The following is a 17,067-nucleotide window of genomic DNA, read 5'->3' as shown; positions in this document are numbered from 1 at the left end:
TTATATAATTTTGGGGAGGCTTCACCCATTGGCATTGAAGGGATCTGATGGGGGAAATTGGCTTGTGACTTGTGAGAGGTTTTCCGGAACTGCAATAACCTTTGACAGCTCTTTAAATAATAAAGGACTATTTAAATAATAAAGGAAAACAAGATTTAGTTCAATTATTAAAGCATGGTTGTGGTGATATCTATTTTTTTTTTTGGGTAGGTAAGTTATGCTGATATCTTTCTCCTCATAAATACACTAGAGGGGGTGGCCCAAGAAAGAGAAGCGGAAGATTATATCTCTTCATTTATTAAGAAGTGCGTGCGTGTGCGTGCTTCTGAGTTTTGATATCTCTCTCTCTCTCTCTCTTATCGCGCGAACAGAAACAGATAGATATTGTATTGTTATTTATAAAGGAAGATGATTCCTCCCCCGTAGGATTATGCGCCGCTCTTGTAACGTGAATTAGTGGGCAGACTTTAACTCTTTTTAACGTCAAATCACGCTAACAGGGGGCGCATAATCCCACAGGGGGTGAAATAACCATCGCCTTTTATAAAGCCAGAATCCCTAATTTGCCTCGTCTTCTTTGCGCTAAAACTATACCTATAAATAGTGAGTTCCTTGCCCTAATCGTAACTCCTTGGAGAATTTTCCGGAACTGTGACGAGTCTCAGAAACCGAAATCGATCCCTCTCTCCTCGCCTATCTTTTTCGAAGGCCGGTCAATTTGTCGTGATATTTTATCTTTTTCTGCCGCATCAGAGCTCTGGATGGATCCGGTTTACGTGGCTTTTGGCTAAGATTCTTCTTCGCTGTTGCTATTTTCAAGGTGTTTGATTCTATTTTGTGCTCTGAATGGAGCTTATTGATCAGATCGAGACAAGTTGATTTTTCTCTCTCTCTCTCATCTTTTTCGTTCTGATCTTCTTTTCTTGAACAGTGATGCTTTTAAGGTACGGATCTATGAAAAAAATACGGATGTATGAAAAAAAAATAATTATCACAAATCGATAACAAAGTTTTGAAGCGAAGGATTGATTAAGATATAGGCGATTTTTCGATTGGAGATTTGGTTGATCGAGATCGTGACGATCTGTTTGTATTTATGTTGAAATATGTAAATTTTAATGTGGGGGATCTGTAGTAGAAAGGTTTTAGCTGTTTTGCCCTAAATAGAAGCATTAAATGGATTTGAATGATGGTGATGATCTGTTATTTACGTGTTCTAGGGTTTAAATCTTTGGTGATTCGTCTTTGACAGAGATTTGTAGCTCGAAAGAGAAGGATTTATAACATATAATCCGTTTCTTTGTTATAATTTGGATTTTGGAGGGTGCGAGTCTCAGAAATGAACAAAGAACATTCGATTGGGGACTTAAATGTTTTATAACTAAGGAACTTACGTTTTCTTAGGGTTTATACTGTGGAATCCATGCCTTTCAAAAGTATTGTACATGATATGAAAGAGGAACTTGGAAACATTTCGAAGAAGGGATTTGATGTGAAGATGGGGTTTGGATTGAGATCGAGGTCTCATCGTGTTGTTCAGGATTGCGTGGGACCTATGGTGTTTGATGGATTGAAGCAGAGTTGTTGGGCTAATATGCCACCTGAGCTCCTGAGGGATGTGCTGGTGAGGTTAGAGGCCGTGGAGAGCACATGGCCTCCGCGGAAACATGTTGTTGCTTGTGCAGGGGTGTGTAGGAGTTGGAGGGAAATCACGAAGGAGATTGTAAAGACCCCTGAATTATCAAGGAAGCTGACATTTCCAATCTCTTTGAAGCAGGTTTGGCTGTTTTAAACTTGTCTATGAGTTCCATTGTGCTTTTTAATGCTTGTTGTTAGTTGTTACTATTTTCTTTCCTTTCTCTAATCTCATTGTCATCAGCAATTCCTTTCGTTTAGGGTAGGGTTTAAAACTTGTCTATGAAACAAGACTGCATATGTGATACATAGAACTGAATATGAACGTTCATGGGAGATTACGACGAAGAAAGCTCAACCTCTTGACATATTCATGTGTATGTGTGAGTGTATCTGATGAAAGCATGGTTAGCAAAACTTCATTTTAATGAAAAAATGCGTCTGGTTGGTTGGATGTTTAATACTTCGTTTAAAACTTTTTACCACCAAAAAAAAAAAAAAAACTACATTTCTTAAGGAAAACATTTAAAAAGCATTCAAACGCATTTTAAACGGATTAAATGTGTTTTTGCATAGTTATAAACTCCCCACATCCGTGTTGACTCTCCCAAGTCGACTCCCTTTTACCTTTGCCGCGTTCCCTTATACATTTTTATATTCAGGAATTTCATACTCTTCCATTTTCTTCTTCTTGTCTAAATTATCTATATTCATTTTAAATCTGTAATTACTGTTTGCAGCCTGGTCCAAGGGACTCCTTTCTGCAGTGTTTCATAAAGCGGAACCGGAACACACAAACTTATCATCTTTACCTTGGTTTAACTCAAGGTATTTTCTCAATCTCTGCTGCAGTCATGTAACACTTCTGTTTGTGCCGATTGTGTGCAGATTTTATATTCTTTTGTTTGTGAGTTGTGACTAGTTTATAAAGCAAGCATGCCTGTGCATTGTTATCACTTTTTAAATGAATTTGAAGCTTGCCACTTATTGTATAGTTTAGCTTGCCACCTTACATGCCATGAATGGTTGCATTGCATCTGTCTTGCAGCTTACATGATAACTTAGTTTTCAATTTTCACATATTTGTCAAAATTGATTGTAAAACTTGTAATGTGTTAGCATGAGCCGAGAGTTGGTCAAAACCTGGTCATTGCACTCATCTGGATGAATTTGTTCTTACTTTTTGCATTTTAGTGCCACCTTTGTTTGATGGCTTCAGATAACTATGTTGGTTTTGTGAAGCAACATATTTTTCTCGTTTTAGACTTCATGGGTTATGGCAATTTTTTGCTTTATTGAGCTTTGATTACTTTTTTATTTGAGTTGTCATGTGCTTTGATAAGTGTGAGTTGTTGTCACCAATCTGTAGTCAACTGATATTTTGTGATCCAATGTCTGCTGAGGTGGCAGGGCTTAGGATTCTTCCACCTCATCTCGTTTGCTGCTTGCTGATGAGGTTTCACTGATATCTCTCCTAAGCCTTGTGTTCTAGATTTGGCTACTTGTACATCCACCAAAATGAATACTTTAATAGTATTTAGTTTTTAGTTTTTAAATATCACTAAATCGCATTTGGTAGCGTAATCATTTTAATTACGTTTTGTCCGCGAAACTTGTGGGTTTATTTTTGGTTTCTTATTCATCTGGCAGCGCTAACTGATAATGGCAAATTCCTTCTTGCTGCACGCAAATATCGACGTCCCACATGCACGGACTACATCATTTCTCTAGATGCAGAAGACATGTCAAAAGGGAGCAGTACCTACATTGGAAAGCTGAGGTGAGCTCTGGCTGACATATCATATATGGTTCCAGATTGCTTGAGGGTAATACAGTACACATTTCTATTTTTTGTGTGCATGCACACATGCACTCATGCATGGGGAATTTAGTACATTTTTTTTTAATGGCAAGGGAAACTTAGTACATTGTACATTGACATTGCAAAGGCACATTTTAGGTGGATTATTGGAGAATGAACAAGTTTTTTAATAAAATAGATGAAGATGAGGGCACTTTCAGGGAAGAGCTCTCTTCAGTGAAGAAGATCAGCCAAAATTCAAAGAGTTCCTTATTAGAGCTCTCGATGCTAACATTCAAAATTACCCGTGAGGAGGTGGATTTGAGGCTTTTCGAAAGATGTGGCTTTGAAATTATGGGTTCTATTTGCTTTGGAAAAGAACAACAAGGAATAGATCTTGAAGCTTGATGAGGAGATACCTGATTTTATCAGATGATATTTCTCCCTATATCTCAGTGTTTAAAAATCCGGATGCAGGTCAAAACACAGTCGAAGAAAATCCTAGTCAATCCGGCATGACACGGTCGAGTACTAGGTTGACGCGGTCATAACTTAGGGGAGTCAAAGGAGTTTTTATTGACTCTGTATGCCAAATGTGGAACGCGGCCAAGGGAAAAGGGAGTCGACTTGGGGGAGTCTATGATGATGCCAGGGAGTTTTAAAACTATGATCTCAAATATGTTGTTGCTTACTAAGCTATGCAAACCGTGGTTGAAGGCCATAGATATCCTATCATGTTCGAGGGCAAACCATGTTTTTCATAGGTTGGAGTTTTGTACATTTAGAGGAAGGTTTTGTGGTGGTCAGCCCTGAAACGTTGGGTGAAGAAAAATATAGAAAGTCTAATGAAGGAGTAATAGTTGAAAGGATTAAGACCAACTATTTGGTATATTCCTTTTATGGGAAGGGTGAACTGTGAGTTTGAGATTCAAGTAATGAGGCCACCCACACAAATTTACGGACATCTGATCAAAGTTGGGTTTTGCCAGGGTAGAAGGGTCGATGTAACGGTTCCCTGAGGAATGAGTGGTTTTACTCATATTTGCTTGACCGTGAGCTTCCAGTCTGTAGTTGAACCAATTGCTTGGTGTGCTTGGTTATTTATGTGCATGGTATGCCAGGGTGAAATGAATTGGTGGCTGTTTTGCTTCTTTTTTTTTCCCTTTTCTTTGGCCTTTTGTTGGAAAGGAAGTTCACAGGGTCCTTGAGAAGGGGGCCCAATGGTTGGGGAGCTCTTCCATGATACAGAACGAGTGGTCCCTTGGTTTTTGTCACCATGAAAGTAGGCTTTAGCTTTGGTTAGTGGGTATCCCCACTCCATGATTTAGAACCTTTCTTGGCCTAAGGCAATCAATAATATTGATATTCTTTGTTTCTTTGTTCATACTAATAGGGACTTGATAGCTTGGAAGTAGCTTGTGTTACTGTGCATATCTTTTGAAGTGAGTATGTGTTTAAAGTGTGGTTGAGAGGAAATCCTTCTTTAAGGGGGTGACTATGAAAGAGTTTGTTTATTTGTAGTGATGGAGTCACTTTAGAGTGTAGGAGAGAGAACTATTGTGACACATGATTTTTAAGGCACATTCATTGGAGATTACAAAATTAATTCAACAAGGTGGGAAGCATGACCGGGAGATGGAGATGAGGGAGCAATTCACTCAACTCTTGCATAATCAAGAGATGCATCAAACTTTGCGTGTGTCAGAATATCTAGAGTCCCATCGGTCCCCCCCTCGACAATAAATCCAACCCACGAATTGAGTTCCGCAATAAAATAATTAATGGGAACAAGGAATTAAGATCAAAATTTTCATATTCTTTAGAGGATTAGAAGATAAAGAAGTATCCTATGGTTATTTGAGTGAAGGATCCTACGAGATATGTGAATCTTTTTTAATGTCACAAACTAGATCCATTCAATAACACAATCAATGGAATTAGTAATGAGAAAATTGTGCCCAAAGGAACCTCATCAAAAGAAATTGTGCCAAGAAAATTGATGTATGACTGATTGACGTTGGATTGTCGATCGAAGAAAGAGAAGGTCAATCAATTGGATGAGATGACTACTGACTTTATATTCGTTGTGCATCCAATTTTGGATTTTATTTATATATTTTCCAATGATATACTATCAGGGTTACTACCGGAGTATTTTCTCTCCAAGTATCATGTTTGAAAAAAGTGATGAGGTTATTTGGTTCATAGATCTTGTAACAAAGTTTTCATTAACAAGTAGATATCTTTGGAAGAGGATGACTTGAGCTCGAGGTCGAGTTCTAAGTCACAAATACCGTTATCAAGAATTTCTCGGCAAGGGAAAATCTTGGGATATATTAAATTAATTTTATTTTTTTGGGTTTATATCGGGGGAAATGAGAAAAATAAAATTATTTAGAAATATATAAATTAAGAAAAAACTATTCAAAAAATAGAACTTAAGAAAAAAATAAAAATTATCGTAAAAATATTGTAAATTATCATAGTAAATGAAAATATCGCTATATTTTTCAAATTCCCTGGATTTTGTCGTTTTATCAAAATGTCGCGATAAAATCGCTATATTTTGAAAATGTCGGAGATATTTGGGGCATAACTCATAACTTTGTGAAGTTGATATGGATTGGCTGTCTGAATTCAAATCCAAAGATACAAAATATAGTGCCTTACCCAGGCCAATCTCTAAGTTGAGCACATGTTTTGAACATTGGCTAGATCTTGAATTTATAAGTTCATCTATATACCTGCGTGTAGAGTAGGGTCTAACAGATGTGGTACTAACCTCACTCAATGGTTCATCACAATCAAACATGGTCCAAAACCTATGATTTGTGGACATGGACGCGAGTGTCGACACGGACACGGAGTGTCGGACACGGCAGTCTCCCAAAATTTAGAAACGGGGACACGTCTAAAATAAAAGGAAAATATAATCATGATTTGTGGACATGGGTGCCGAGTTTCGACACGGATATGAGGTATCTGATGTGGTAACCCCTAAAAATCTAGAAATAGTGTCACACTCATGCACATACATACATATAAAGTTACTGACACTTTAACAGTACACTTAAAAGTGTCTAAAGGAGTCTCGACACATGTGGACACGGATGTCGTGTCGGGCACGGCACAAAACGCGTGTTGGCAATAAATTCAAAGTGTTGGCCAAATCATAGTCCAAAACTAATAAAAAACACTTAGTACTTTAATAGATAAAATAAATAGAGTTTTATTTTCATGTGGGTTTTGGTGATGTGGCCAATGATATGCGGAGTATCACTAGAGGTGGCGATGGGATTGGATGGGCCAAGATTTGGTCAGAAAATGAACAAGGATGAACTTCGCCCCGAGTATTCCTTCTTCCACTGTTATGTTTTCTTTTTCAACTGTTCTGTTTTGGATGGAGGTATGCATCTTTTGGTGTCCACTTTCCTGCTAAATTCTTCTTTTTGAACAGATCAAACTTTTTGGGGACCAAGTTCACAGTCTATGATGCTCAACCGCCTCAGGCTGGAGCGATGGTTGCAAAAAGTCGTTCCACTCGGCTAGTGGCTTTGAAACAAGTCTCCCCCAGAGTACCTGCTGGCAACTACCCAGTCATCCACATTGCTTATGAGTTGAATGTTCTGGGTTCCAGGTAAGAAACACATTTATGTGAAACCTAATGAATATTTCTCAGGCTTTGGGACATTCTAGGTGTGGGTCTGCAGAATTTTTTGTCAATTTTTTTTTTGAAAATATTTGAGTAATTTGGATAGGAGCTTCTGTTCCATCAGAAGTGTAGAAAGAATGTTCTTATTAAATTAATGGAAAAATTAAAACTTTCAGACTGAGATTTACTGTTTCTAAACTGAAGCTAGAAAACAGCAAAACGGGTTAAAACCGTTTTGGGCTGTAATATCTATTTAAAGTTTTGTAGCTCCACAGTAGTACTTCTAGTCAAAAACTTTTGTTTTTGTTTTTTTAATCTTTTTACTGGTCATGATGACAGCTATATGGTATTTGGAAGAGGACTGCTAGCAGGATATCCAGGGAGACCCCAGGGCCTGGACAACCACTCCCTTGCATGCCACGTGCATGGTCAGAAGTCTGGACCACTTGCATGGCTCACAGAGAGTGACCATCCTGGCCCTGATGCCCTCCTGAGCATTCTATAGCATTCTATTTCATTTTTCTATTTGGAATATGCATCTCTATTATGAATAATGGTCAATCCACCATGAACATGGATACACTGTTACGGTCCTGGGTGTGGGCCTGCTTAGGTATGGGACTAGGTGGGGCCAGTCTGGTATGGCACAGGTTTAAAGGGCCTAGCCTAACGCGTTCCATCAGCTTTGGAGCTTTTGGCGTATTGGCTAGGTGCTCAAGACCGTAACATACACTTAGAAGCCCCATTTCTGTAGCAAAAGATCTGGTTTCAATAATTATTTGTGAAATTGCATCTGGTTAATTAAAGACCATATAAGCCAATTGATAATCCTCCTTTTCTCTGGTTTTCGCTGATTCTAAAACGGAAATTTTGGTTTGGAAAGATAAGGAAAATTCTGACTGTTTTTCTGATGCAATTGGCTTCTTAATGGATTTCAAACCTTTGCAAGAGTATTCTCCATTTCTTGTTAGAACCCAAATGTAGGGATTTTTTTTCTGTGGTAATAATCAAACCCATACTCTTATATTTCTCGGAACAACCAGAGGTCCAAGGAGAATGCAGTGTGTCATGGACTCCATTCCTGCCTCTGCAATTGAACCAGGAGGTGTGGCTCCCACTCGGACTGAATTCCCTCTTGGCAGCCTTGATTCCATTCCATCAATCCCATTTTTCCGATCCAAGTCAACCCGCTCCCGCTCGGAGAGCTTCATATCAGGACCTTTGTCTGGCCCAAAAGATGGAATGTTGGTGTTGAAGAACAAGGCTCCAAGGTGGCATGAACAGCTTCAATGCTGGTGTCTGAATTTTCGAGGCCGTGTGACCGTTGCTTCAGTCAAGAATTTTCAGCTGGTGGCTTCACCCGAAAATGGGCACTCCAGCCAAGAGCACGAGAAGGTTCTTCTTCAGTTTGGAAAGGTGGGGAAGGATTTGTTCACCATGGATTATGGGTATCCAATCTCAGCATTTGAGGCATTTGCTATATGTCTCAGCAGCTTCGACACCAAAATTGCATGTGAATGACAAGCAGGTATGAACATCAAATGTTTTTCCTCCTTTTTTTTCCTGTTTAGCATAGAAATTCTTTTTCTTGTATATAAAAGTACATCACTCTTAGGACGTCTTTGGATTCCACCAGAATCAGTTCTTATCTGCAAATAAGATTTTATTAAATGTATCTTATTTGCTAATGGGACATAAAGGCCGTGTTTGTTATGGGTTTGGAGAACTGGTTGTGAGTTCGAAACTGATTATTGGATTCGAAATTTAACATAAATTTGAGTCCAGTATCAGTTTTGGAGTGGCTTCTCAAAATTCAAAACAAACAGGGCCTAAGGTGTCATTGGAAGCCATTAACATTTAGAAAACCATTGTACACTTTATTTGCTAATATTCGTATCTAAATTCATAACCATTTTGCACATGCGATAATATACAAATAATTTTTGAGCTAATACAAAGAGGCCCTGAAGCTTCAGTGGTCCTATATTTTTGTGAATTTCATCCTCTCTGACTATTTTTTATCATCTCTCATCTCTTAAAGAAGCCAACCTCTCAAAGCTTTTTTCTAGTCAGTGCCATTGTCACACACACACACACACACATTTTTATTTTATTTTATTGTTACTTTTGGGTTTATACCGGAAAGAACTAAATTATTTAAAATCTTATGTAAAAAAAAATAAAATTAAAATCGAAAAATATTAAATTTAAGAAAAAAACTGTGGAAAACAAATAATATTGTGAATTTATTGTGAATTTTTTTTTTCGTGATAAAATAAAATAAAATATGGAGATGTTTTGGTGATTTTTTATAATCTTGGGATAATTCCAGGATCTTATCATTTTATCAAACAATTTCAAAAATATCTTGTGACTGGTGGTGGGTGTATGGCAGGTATGAGAAAAAAATCCTTGGAGAAGGCAAGGGTGTTTTGCATAGGCTTGGGGGTAACATGGTTTAAGCTGCGGGTTTGTCAATTTCATCTCCCTAACTCTTGTTGTATATTTGTTGTATTTTGTATGGTGTATATAATTGTTCCACATGGAAGAACTGTATCTTTGATTTCCTTCAAAATTGAACCAAACACTATATTTATTTTATAGTTGTCTTCTATGTGATGGGATTACTTGAGTGGAAGGTTGTATTGGGTGATTCATTTGCTTGAAAGAAAGCTTGTTGTTATTTGCTATTTGTTTATTTCTACTTTTTCATTCATAAATTTATATGGCATCTACGTTGAGGACTCACCCATTTGTTCCATGTCTTTAGCATATCTAGATTCTTTTCTTGCTTCAACCTTTTGTGATTCCGTACCATTCGAATGCCTAGCTTAGCTCTGAACAAAAGAAGAAACTCTGCTATGCGTGAGAAAGTGCGTGGTTGATTCTTCCTCCCACTCAGCAAAGGCATCACCTGTTTGCCAATTGAATTGTCTTTGGAGCCTATCCATCATATTGATTTTGTTAGCATGGTTTTAAATTTCGACCAAAATCCGGAGACCGAAACCAAGATTTCCTGAAATTCCAAATTTCAAAAGTGCGTGTGCACGGTAAGTCCAATATTTTTCAAAAAGCTTGCCCCATTTGTAGGATGATCCAAACCGTTCATATGTTGTGCCACAACATTAATAAGTTATACCTATACGTCATCTCCGTATGATGATCTTAACTCTCTGTCTATAGAGGTTTTCATAATGTGCAGTCCCTCTACAAATTGGAGGGTTGGGGTCATCTTATGTATATGATTTACCGGTACAATCTATGGGTACAATCCATCCACGTTTTACGTTGTGGCCTAACAAATTAACGGTTTGGATCGTCCCATGAAGTGGGGCCCATAGTATTTTTTGCAAAATACTAGACTTCAGGCGCGCAGCAAGTAAGATCTGACAAAGACACGAAGTACGTACGTCTAAGCCTGAAGTGCTGTAGAGGAAGATCTGTGCTATCTTTAGAAGTGCTGTAGAGGAAACTGTTTCATTTTTAGTGTTTTAAGCTTTAGGGTTTCTGTTTTTTTGTGGACTAAGATTAAACAAACATGTTTTATAGTTAGATTAATATCAGCCCTTCTGAAAAATGTGAATTCCCTGTGGACTTAGTCGGTGAAACAACCTCCTTAAGCCTCAATTTAGGGCAGTGATAAATCGACTCCCCATGTGTCTTATCTCTCGCCTCTTTCTCTCTCTAACCCAGAGGAGAGAGAAAGACACATGGGGAGTCGATTTATCACTCCCCCTCAATTAACCTGAAAGTCACCTAATAAAATGGTGGAGAGAGAGAGAGAGAGAGAGAGAGAGAGAGAGAGAGAGAGAGAGAGAGCCATTACTAAGAAATCAAAGCAAAAACTTAACATTGGAGGCATCTCAGATAGTTTCAAGGGATTTCAATACAATATTATTTCAATACAATATTGGCAACCAAACATGGGCTTTTTATTGACATGACAGCCAAATGCTAAGCAAAAGGCCAAGCCATCCTGGCTTTTGTGCAAACACAGACCCGCATTTGCTATATCAGTTGTAACATTGGAACACATGATATTAACATAACTTCTTTTGAGGGCACATCGAACATGCATTGCACTGCAATGTATAGTATAAAAAGTGCTGTAGCGCCTATTTGATTGGATCATCCAAGCAACTCATTTGATGGTTCCTTTTTTCTGATGCTTAAGAGTTAAGCTGGGGTTTGGCGGGGGACCCCTACGTGTCTATTGAATAAAGAAAGATAATACAAGCATGCGAAACATCATCCCTTCCCTAGGAGACACTACAAACGGAGGGGTAAAACTAAAGGGAAAAGATAAGGAGTTAAAAAACTCTCACTAAAACCTTACAAATGAAAAATCCCAATTCCCACTAATTAATGACATTTAATTTGATCTTTGCTTGTTGGAAGGAGGTTGACCAACCCTATTGCTTGGTTGGGTCCGTGATGACTGATGAGAAGCTTCTCGATCAAGACCTTCATTTTCAGCTTCGGATTCTTCCTCCAGATTGTCATCATCACTGATACGTCCTTAAATAGGATGTGCTCGAGAAATATCATACATGTAATACGACCATGGTTTTAAATTTTGACCGAGATCTGAAATTTCGGTTTCACTCGAACCAAAATCGAGTATACCCAAAACGCTACAAAATTTCGACCGAAATTTCGTTTTTCCCAGAATTTCACCCAAAATTCTCGATTTTGTTCATTATTTAATATTTTCCCGAAATATGAGAAAAAAATATTATTTTAATTGATTTCGGCTTCGTCAGATTTTGGCTGAAATTTCGGTTTCCGCGAGGACCCAAACACATTCCCAAACCGAAATTTGAAACCATGAATACAACAAAGTTTTGCTCAAAACCCAAAGCCAAAAATAATCCACCAAAAAAAAAAATCAGGAAAATCAAGTAAATGAGGAGAAAAACTTAAATAATATTGTAGTTATTACAAGGCCCTGCCTGTGTGGCGCAGAGTACTCATTAGTATGTAGCAATGTTTTAATGATTTATAGGTTCTAAAATAACTTTGTTTCAATTGTCAATATCAATAAGCTACCATAAATCAACTTCAGATTTATGGATCTAGTGAAGTGTTAGATCAGTGGTAATATTTTATCTCCAACAAAATTTCAGGATAATATTAAATAATAAATTAAATCAAGATTTTTGGGTGAAATTCATTAAATTTCAGACGAAATTTCAAAAAATTAAAAATAAAAAATAAAATTGGCTGATATTTCGTAACACTTCGGGTATACCCTATTTCGATTTTGGTCGCCACCGAAACCCAAAATTTTGGTTTTAGGTCGAAATTTAAAACCATGGTCATAATAGAGGGGGCTGTCCCAAGTAAGAAAGAGGGGTCAATATATCACTTCCATGTGCTATCACATACCAGAGCAGAGAGGGAGGGGAGTTTTGCTAGGCAATTTCTCGCAAAGCAATTTTGCGGCTGAAAGCAAAAAGGAGTCCACGATGATGCGGATTTTTGAAACATGCATACAATCGCAAATGTGGCGAACTATAAAAGCAATTTGGCTCATTTACAAAATTCTAGAGCTAACGATTTAATGGAAATGTGGCTACTGTTGTTTTGGTTCAATTCAAAGAAAAAAATGGTGATTCCTCTAAGTTGCTCATAAGTGCGATTATAAGACGAGCACGGTAAACTATGCACATTTGCTAGACAAGCCTAGGCAAGAGTGAGTTCTGATTTAGCTCCAAAGAATGTCTACAGAAATTGATTCACATCTCTCAATTCTAAACACCATATTATAAAATTACTGTCCCTGTCCCAAGAGTTCTAGAAAATTGATGCCAAAGGGAAGCCATCAAGCATCATCTATTACTGGTTTGGAAAAAATTATGGGTGACCGTTAAACTAACCATCTACAGAAACACAAACAATCAGTCAAGAGGACTGAACATAAGGCACGCGCAAAGGCTACATATAAGACCATGAACTCACACTGATAGGAAACAATATTAGGTTGTTTGAAGAGTAAGTTTTGATACAAGATAATGTATAGACAAGATGAGTGCTGTGAGAAAATCCAGCAGGTATATTACAAGTTTCAGCCTGCTAATCCTGACCTGACCAACACTAGGGACTAAAGAACCAATGTTAATCATTATACAAAAACACGCAACTAAAGCCTCAGATTAGCATTATGGCACATTCATCCTTGCTAACAACAACCTAGGTAGGAAACCACCTTGGTGCGCATTTGTTGTAGAGACTCACACCCAATGTCATCATCAATGGCAAACAAATATGAAAACAGAGTTCAAGTCTCATGTACATGTAAAAGGGAGGTCATGCTTAGGTCAAACAAAGATAACAGACAATTCTTCACCAGAAGAAAGAGAATCTAGTATAACACCCAATACAAATGGTGAATTACTACTAATTTGTTGGTTAGGGCTATTCTTTTCTTAATTTCATTTTGTACAATAGCCAAGTGCAGTGAGAAAGGGTGAATCCTGGTATATTACAAGTTTCCATCCGCTGGGAACCTAAGAACCATGTTAATCCTTGTACAAAAACAAGCAGCTTAAGCCTCAGATTAGCATTATGGCACATTCATCATTGCCAACAACAACCCAGGTAAAAAACCACCTTGGTGCGCATTTGTTGATGAGACTCATGCCCAATGTCATCATCAATGGCAAGCAATATATATATATATATATATATATATATATGATAATATAGTTCCTAAGGTGTCACCTCATATAGCTTATATGAGGTGGCGCTGACAAAACATAAAGGGCCCACTTTTTGGGGTGATCCAAACCACTCATTTGAAAGGCCCTTAGATGGATATGGTGCCTACAAAAAATCAGGTCCATAGGATCATCCTAACCCTTTCATTTATGAAGGTTAAAAATGGGCAGATTTATGGAGGTTTATACCCATCCATTTCAACCTCCACAAATGGAGGGTTAGGATGATCCTATGAAGTTGATTTTTTGGGCACACCCTATCTATATGAGGGCGTATCAAATGAATGCTTTGGATCATCCAAACAAAGTGAGTCCATTATGTTTTTAAGCGCCACCTCATATAAGCTATATGAGGTGACACCTTAGGAACTCTATTCTCTCTCTCTCTCTCTCTCTCTCTCTCTCTCTATATATATATATATATATATATATATATATATATATATATATATATATATATATATATATAAGCATAATTTTGATCAGGAAACAAATCGCTGTGGAACCATTTAAAAAGAAGGCAGTGGAACACGCATCCAAGAGGAATCAGCAATCAACAACATTAGGAAAAAAGGAGTTCAAGTCATGTAAAAGGGAAGTCATGATCATGGTTTTAAATTTCGGTTTCGGTACCTGTTTCGGACCCCACCGAAATCGAAATTTCAACCAAAATTTTGAAATTTCGGCCGAAATCCGGCGAAACCGGAAAAACAATATTTTATTCAATATAAAATTTCAGTCGAAATTTCAGTAAAATATTAATTTAATTAAAAAAAAAACAGGTTTTTGGGTGAAATTTCGGGGGAAAATGAAATTTCGACCGAAATTCCGAAATTCCGTTTCGGGTATTATTGATTTCGGTGTCGGTCTCCACCGTCGAAATTTAAAACCATGGTCATGATTAGGTCAAACAAACATAAAAGACAATGCCACCAAAATTACTATTATTTAGAACAAAAGCCAATACACAGTGTGATTTAATGAACTAATTAGCTACCTAAGGCTATTCTTCTCATAATTTCACTTGGACCATAGCTAATTGCAAACCATATGGTCAAATTGGTTATGCATCTGGTAATTTTGGTTCAAGCACTTCTGTGAACCACAGTAACCAAAAGCAGCAAAAACAAGAACTGCTAATCCGGTAATTATGGTTTAAGCACTAGGTACACTACATGATCTTTTTGTAGCAGGCGAAAACTCTAGATATAGAAACATATGCACTCGACCTGCTTCAGTAATTAGGAAGTTTGAGGCTCCCATTCCTATCAATGCTAACAGATTCATTGGCAAATGAGGGTGTCAAGAGATCTCGTTTGAATGGGACAAAAAACAAAGAGATGATCTAAGTTCCATCGTGCTGCATCTAGCGGTCCACCTTATGTGAAGGGCTGAGATAACAACAAAATTGTTGGTGGCCAACAATTAGTTGTGAGTCGTGACAGATTTTAAAATACCCCAAGAAAAAAATACAGACACTCCATTTTATTGAGTTTTGGTGGCTTTCATTTATCTTTTAGGTGGATCTTCCATATACCTCTATCCATGGTGTGTACTCTGTTGTGTTAGCATTTACTTAGGGTCCATGGGTACTCTTTTGTGTTAGCATTACTTAGGGTTCGTTCTAATCGTAATAAAACTCATGTGAAATCATTTTATGAGCAAAAAAATTACATGGTAAACTTTTTTACCAAAAAGTTCTCTTTTTCATTGATACAGTGAACACTGATTTTACGGTGTAAAACTCAAACTTCCCTAAGTCATCTATTCTTATGGTCATCAAAACAGTAGGGTAGAATCAACTTCTTTTGAAGATTTTTGGGTTTCGCCACCAATTTTAGCCTCCTTCATCAAACCTTACACATTACAAAAAACCAGAATAAATAAAATAAAACCTCTAGCTCCTTAATCAGCTTCACTACGCCCACAGCCCACAGAAATCCACAAGCAGTACAGCCAAACAAGAGCAACCCACATACCCCAAAGCCCTAAATCATTTACAAAAATATGAGTGTCTGATAGGCTAGAAACCCAAGCAAGAGCACCCACACACCCCGAAAACCCTAAATCCTTTACAAAACTCTTTAGATTTTAATCCCTAAGGGCCCGCCGTTTGGATGCCGAGAAGATCTTGATTTGGATTTCTCACATTTGCAGCCCTTTTTGCATTGTAATTTGGATCGGATCAAATTCTTGGATTTCTAATTTAGCAGCTGACAGTGAAAAAAATCAGATTTCTAAATTTGCTGTGGAAATAAGAAATTGGAAATCCACAGATCTGGCAGTTTCCTTCACCCCCTTTGCTCCTCAACCTCTCCCCTCCACTAGGAAGTACCCCCTTCCCTCTCTGTTTCCCTTTACATGAGCTGCCAGACCTATTCAATTTTTATTCAAAACTCAATTCCAAATTCAAATACAAAATGGGAGGTATCCAAACGGGCCCTAAATATATTTTAATCCCTTTGCTGCATATTTCATGTTTGTGAAATGCAGGGCACAACCCATTTGTGAAGAGGATCTTATAAAAATGAAAACAGAAATATTAATGACTAATACTATAGAACAACTTGTAAGATATCTTCCCATACCAAAAATTGGTTATTACAGGGCCTACTATAAATTTAGGATAGTAAGATGATAATAAAATTACATCTCAGAAGTCAACATAACTAGTTTGCACCAAATTTCTATTTCTTAATAGCATCTAGCTACAGAGAGTAGGAATCACAATAGTAAGAGTTTATAGTAGTGAGGCGAGTTCTGAATATTTGAGGCTCGAAATTGTGAATATTACAGCAATCTTTTTCAGTTAATTTTCACCTATTTTCTCTTTATCATGAGGCCTGAAGATATAAAGCTAATAAGGGAGAATCCAAGAAAACACAATAAAAAAACCAAGAAAAATCCAACAAAACCAAGAAAAATCCAAATCAAATGACTCTTTTCTTTTAAAACAAATCCACATCAAATAAATCTTTTTTTTTTTTTAAGAAAGGAACATATAAAAAGAGAAAACATCATAGACTAGCTATATGTTCTATCATCTTAAAGGCATTTCAATAATTAAGAAATTTCAAATTGATTTGTGTTAGATGGAGATTACCAGTAATACGCATATTAATACTCCTGATTTTCCTCTTAATTTTAGAATCCGCACCAGATCTGAACTCTCACTTTCTTCTTTTTTAGATCTATCCTTCGAGATCTCCTCAACGGATTTACAATCTGTTTACATTGGCCTTCGATTTATTCAACACCGA

At 37.3% G+C, this 17,067-nt stretch overlaps 1 protein-coding gene across 1 annotated transcript; it reads left to right on the top strand.

The window, feature by feature from the left end:
* Window positions 1-365: 365 nt before the first annotated feature.
* On the top strand, window positions 366-9,836 carry LOC143881396 (tubby-like F-box protein 3). The gene is made up of 6 exons (XM_077384437.1): window positions 366-1,777; window positions 2,376-2,463; window positions 3,286-3,415; window positions 6,894-7,073; window positions 8,132-8,616; window positions 9,484-9,836. Exons 1-5 carry the CDS (start codon window positions 1,424-1,426, stop codon window positions 8,607-8,609), a joined length of 1,230 nt encoding a protein of 409 aa, XP_077240552.1. The 5' UTR covers window positions 366-1,423; the 3' UTR covers window positions 8,610-8,616; window positions 9,484-9,836.
* Window positions 9,837-17,067: the final 7,231 nt, after the last annotated feature.

The sequence above is a fragment of the Tasmannia lanceolata genome, unplaced genomic scaffold (assembly GCF_043159265.1).
Source record: "Tasmannia lanceolata isolate RefF3 unplaced genomic scaffold, GAP_Taslan_0.1 ptg000007l, whole genome shotgun sequence".
In the NCBI taxonomy this organism is placed as follows: Eukaryota; Viridiplantae; Streptophyta; class Magnoliopsida; order Canellales; family Winteraceae; genus Tasmannia; species Tasmannia lanceolata.
This window is presented reverse-complemented; position numbering and strand designations above follow the sequence as displayed.